A 6,000-nucleotide genomic window follows, 5' to 3' on the forward strand; every position below is an offset into this window, starting at 1 on the left:
AAATATTTTTTGTGCCATAACCCCTTTAAAGTTCTATGGCAGATTTTCTCAAAGTGGGCAATAATGCTCCTTGTGGGTGCTGTAGTCTTACAGGGGGGTGCTAAAGGGATCAGAGAAAATAAGGGGGAAAGCTGTGTTTTATTGCTCTCATTAGAACAGTCTCATCTAAAATGTAAGTTTGAACTCCACAGCATTACAGAATCAAACATATTCATGGTTTCCGTATTACATTGCATGTGTATACTATTACAAAAGTTAATTGACTGATATTTACATACTTTTCTCTCTCTTTACAGAGATTAACGGCACCGAACTTTGCCCACTACCTTTTGCTCCATTTGATTTCTCGACAACAGATTTGTCCTCCATTCCACATCTACGATACCTGAGACTGGATGGAAATCAGCTTAAACCTCCAATACCACTAGATGTTATCATGTGTTTTCGACTTTTGCAGTCTGTGATCATCTAAGTGTCACAGAGCATAACATGCACACTTACTAATAAACTGCACTAGTACAACCGTCTGTACTAACACACCAATATGTAATAGCATTGTTACACATCAGTATATCTGTATTGTTTTCTCATGCATTGCTATTAGATGTAATGTCACTATTATAATGACCAGACCTACAATCTAAGTGGTACGCCTTCAAGGGAATCTTAGTAATAAAAAACATTTCTGATAGTAACACTGTCAAATTTCATTCCTCCAGACACAAGAAGCAGGGTTTGTTTATATCACCATGTCTATTAGTGAAGTTGTAAGGATTTATTACAGTGATCATCTCCAGTGGCATTCCTGTTATGGGGCCCATGATGAAAGTGAGACCTGACACTGAATGACTCAGTCTCTTCCCTGCACATTCATATAGTTTACTTGCCTAGTGGTGGCTGCAGGCAGTCAGAACTTTATCATTTACAATGTGAATTTAAAGCTCATTGGAGGACACAGTTTATGTGCATTTATGCCAGTCTTTTGGTATAAGTACATTGAACAATATGATGTTTGTATTAAAAGCAATGTTTTTCTAAAAGCAATATTTTCCTGACATGCACAGATGTGTCACACAATTTCTGTCACAAAAAGCTATGTAATGTTCAACCATATCATATTAACAGACATTTACTCTGGGGTGGATTCCATCCTAAATCTTGCTATTGTGCCCTATGATTTCTTTGTACACCTATTGAATCTGTACAAGCTCTATGTGCATTCAGCTACTGTTCTGTACCTGTTTAGAATTGGTAGCCAGAGACAGTCAAGAAAGGCCTGGTTCCCATCTGCGTTTGGTACTCGATTCAGGGAGTCTGCTTGGGGACCCCTCAAATGGAATACTGAACGCATTGACAAGCAGTGAGCAATGAAAGCACACGGACCGCATAGACTATAATGGGGTCTGTGTGTTTTCCACGCGGTGTCTGCACAAATAATGTGGAAAGAAAAGTACTTCGTGAACTATACTTTCCTCTCCGCATGACTCATGCGGACACACAGACCCCATTATAGTCTATGTGGTCCATGTGCTTTTATTGCTCACCACTTTTTATTGCTTTTGGTATTCCGTTCGAGGGGTCCCCAAGCAGACTCCACGAACGTAATAGCGAACGCAGATGTGAACCAGGTCTTAGAAGTCATGCGATCGCCATTTTACAGTACATTGTAATGATTCATTCTCCAATACTCACAAAACAAACACATGGGAAATAATGAACCTTTACTTATGCAGTGGGCTATGATATAAAAATAGTTATACTTCCAACATCACAGCTTAACCACTTCTCTTTTCCCTTTTGTTAATTAAATGACCGACCCAGTGGCTTAACTAGGAATGGCGGGGCTCCCTGGCGAACTTTTGACATGGCCCTCCCCGCAACCGACGCTGAAGACCCCATTCGACCCATCTCCCCCCCCCATTCCTGCAGGACTATTATGCCCCATAGTGGCCCCTGCACACAGTACTATACGCCATAGTGGCCCCTGCACATAGTATTATGCCCCATAGTGGACCCTGCAGACACTATTATACCCCATAATGGCCCATGTACACAGTATTATGCCCCATAGTGGCCCCTGCAAAAAAGTATTATACCCCATTGTGGACACACATGAACAATTATTATACTCTCGGGTCTTTTAAGACCTCAGAGTATAATAATAGGAGAGCGAGAGGGGAAACCACATAAAAAACACTGTTACTTACCTATCACTGACTCCGCTGCACTCCTCGGTGGTGTTGGCCATCTTCAATGACATCCGGGATGTCACATAACCCGGAACGCAGGCCCTGGTCATATGACGTCAGGGACGTCACAGAAGCAGGCCCAAAGCTTGTCTGGAACCCGCAGAGGTAAATAACACTGTTTTTTAAGTTACCTTATCTCTCCTTGGCCTCCGATCGCTATACTCGGGGGTCTGAAAGGACCCCCCGAGTATAATAATAGTATTTGTGGGGCCCACGGCATCACTTACTGCCAGGATCGGTAAGTAAATAGGGCCCGTTACCGGGTGGAGTAACTTCAGCCGGTAACAGCCTATTAAAAGAAAAAAAAAAACGCAGTGGTAGCAGCTGTCGCCTGTCCCTAATGTCCCAGGCAGCCGCTACCCCTGCTACCCCGGTAGTTATGCCCCTGGACCGACCCCTTTATTTTATGTTGCAGTATATATTTTTACTGCCTTTTATTGTTCTGAATTTTGGCTGGTAGAGTCTATTAACTATATACTGTATATTCCAAATATTGTTTAGCTATCACAAAACTTCTAATATATAAGTTACTGTATATACTGTAATATGTGATTCCCATGTTTAGTACAACTTTGTGATTTATTTTTTTATTGTCTAATTCAGCATACACAATGAGAGTTATCAAAACTGCTACTTGGGAAAGATGGAGCTGTTACCCATAGTGAAGTAGCAGCTTTGATTTTTCAAAAGAGTCTTAAAATCAGGCCTGGTTCAGATTGGTTGTCAGTGGCAACTGTAATACCATGCAGTAGTTTTGATAATTCTCCCCAATATGTCACTCTGATAAACTTATTTACTGGGTGGACCAACTTCAATTAATGACTGGTAAACATCCAGGCCTTAGTATAGGTTTGCACTGTCTTGGGTACTTTTGCACAATAACAACCACTTGCATTTTCAAATAACCACATATACGTTTTTATAAACAGATGCGCTTATGTGCAAATACGTTTTAGATTAAGAACGGCATGCTTTAACTACAGCAGTGTGCAGTATATTTTACTAGGCATTTCGGCTGAGCCGCACAATTTTATGTGTAATATTAAAATATGCAAGACATTAGTGCAATTAAAAAAGCATGCAGATCTTAATTTTTAAAAAAAAGTACAGTGTGAATCCTGCTTTAATTGACCAGTTGCTGAAATGTTACCAAGTACAGAAAACCTGAATGCTTCCTATAGCTTACATAGAGATTACATCCTGGAGAATAGATTTGCATATTTTTTACCCATAATCCCTAGCGGAGCAGGAATGACTTGTAAGTCTCCGTACTGCCTATGTAGGCAAACACTCTCCCTGATGTGGACGAGTGCCCCCATACCCTGGTCTATAGTCTCTCACTCTGCTAAATCAGTATCCCTACACTATGCTGAGGATGGCCCAATAGGCCGAAACAGCGCTGTCCATAGCTGGGAATCTGTTCCTTTTGGGACAGAAATACTGATTTGGCAATTAAATCTACATTATGATTAAAAGACTTTATAACTGAGTCGTTCATGATGTTAAGGATGCTGCCCTCTATAGGGTGGTGTACAGAGTGCACTGTTCTCCTAATTACATCCTGGAGAATAGATTTGCATATTTTTTACATAGAGATCTACAGTATGTTAATATATTCAAACTTAGGAGCTAATCCTGTTATACATACTGTTCAGATGCTGATGAAATGATAGTGGAATGAGGACTCTGAGTACAACTAGTGAAGACTATTATTAGAATGTTTTACATAAATATCTTGCATTTTCTTAAACTATAGAAGGTGAGGGCTCTATTTGTATAACCAATACTTCAAATCACCTGTATTCCTGGTAAACCTGCAAAATAAGTGTAAAAATTCCAGTGACCTATTTTCACCACTAGAGGGCACATGTTGTATACGGGTTTCTACTGAGTCCATTTAGTCATGTGTTAAAAGAAACATTATGAGTGCACTAATTATATATAGCTTTCTTAGTGGTAATTTTCTATTAGCTGTGTTCATATACATGTATGTACAAAATTTAGACATCTATATATGGAGACAGATCAGTAGGCAGTATTCATTCCTTAAACATTTCCATTGCGCATCTACAAGATTGCTTAAGTAATGATCTGGAACTTGTATAAGACACACAAGACATGATGTTTACAAGGTCTTATAACTAGAATTGTCATAGTGAATAAACATTGTGATGACTTTGCCTCAAGATGGATTACCTGGTCATATTCCACAATGATTGTCATTCAGTTTGGGGTACTGAGATATATTATTTGCGCTTGTTCAGTTTGCATCATGTAAGTCTATTGTTAATGTCGAGTTAGTTTCCATTTCTTATGTTACGATGATTTTTATTAGTGTCTCTTATTGCATGATTTGTCAGTACTCAGCACCTTACTGTATTTACTTTATTCACCTTAATATATTGCTGTTGTGCACTTTTATTTTTCACAATAAAAGAGATATACATACTATATATATGGTATATATACTCCTGGTACAGTAAAATATTATACTCCAAGGCTTTGACTTTGACATTTGATGTGGAAAATACAATGAATTCCAAATTATGCAATTAAACGAATGGATTGTATTGTGTGAAAATTAATCTCAACACCTGTGATAATTAATTTGCCAGGTGAGACCAATTAAAAGAAACCTACTTATGCTAAAACCCCACGTAGCATCCTGCAGCAAAAAAGCGCTGCGGGAAAGACCACGGCGGCAAAGTGTCAACATGTCAACGCTCTTCCTGCAGTGCATCAGCATCCCGTCGCGGCTAGCCATGTGGAGAATTCACACAGCAGAAAAGATTTCCACTGTGTGAACATACCCTTAGGGTTCCTAAAGGTGCAAAAATGGCTTCTGCAAAGTATGTAGAATTTCTGACTGACCGCTTTCCTCAGTGGAATGAAAACACCTGACCAGCAGTAGAGGCAGCTGCCACAGGGCCTGGGACATTAGGGGCCCGGTGACAGCCGCTACCGCTACTATCATTATACTCGGGGGTCTTTTCGGCCCCCCCGAGTATAATGATCGGCGGCCCGGGAGAGGTAAGAAACATAAAAAACACTGTTACCCTGTTTCCCCGAAAATAAGTCATCCCCCGAAAGTAAGACATAGCAGAGGTTTTGTTGAATTGCCTAATATAAGGCACCCCCCCCCCCCAAAAGTAAGACATCCCCAATAATAATAATCTTTCCGTGCAAAGGTTGTATGAAGAAAAACACTGCAGCCGGCTGAACACTGTGCACGATGTTCCTTGTGCACAGGTATGCCGGCTTCTGACGCTGCTGCGATACGTTGTTTGCACTGTTCCTGTTGCTGTATGCGACGGGGGGTCCACTCTCCCAGCTCAACCCACAGCAGCAGGAACAGTGGATACAACATACAGTATCACAGCAGTGGCAGCAACCGGCTTTCCTGTGCACTCGGAGCACCGCACACAGCGTTCAGCCGGCTGCAATGTTTTTCTTCATACAGTCTTTGCACAGCAAGCACATCTCAGCGTAGCGCAGTGGTGGCAGCAAAAGACCCCAGAGTATAATAATTGTTTATGGGTGTCCACAGTGGGACATAATACTGTGTGCAGGGGCCACTATGGGGGATAATACTGTGTGGAGGGGCCACTATGGTGGATAAAAGTGTGTGGAGGGGCCACTAAGGGACATAATACTGTGTGCAGGGGTCTCTATGGGGTATAATACTGCGTGTAGGGACAACTATGGGGCATAATAGAGTGTGCAGGAATGCATAGGAGGGGGTCGGTCAAGG

General features: G+C 41.2%; 1 protein-coding gene across 1 annotated transcript in view; it reads left to right on the plus strand.

The window, feature by feature from the left end:
- PRELP (proline and arginine rich end leucine rich repeat protein) overlaps positions 1 to 4,637 on the plus strand; it is a 96,296-nt gene extending 91,659 nt beyond the window's left edge. Inside the window, exon 3 of the mRNA XM_075264337.1 lies at positions 297 to 4,637. Within this exon, the coding sequence (XP_075120438.1) occupies positions 297 to 472 (176 nt within the window). The 3' untranslated portion in view covers positions 473 to 4,637. The remainder of the gene's footprint in view (positions 1 to 296) is intronic.
- Positions 4,638 to 6,000: the final 1,363 nt, after the last annotated feature.

This window comes from Leptodactylus fuscus, chromosome 2, assembly GCF_031893055.1.
Source record: "Leptodactylus fuscus isolate aLepFus1 chromosome 2, aLepFus1.hap2, whole genome shotgun sequence".
NCBI lineage: Eukaryota > Metazoa > Chordata > Amphibia > Anura > Leptodactylidae > Leptodactylus > Leptodactylus fuscus.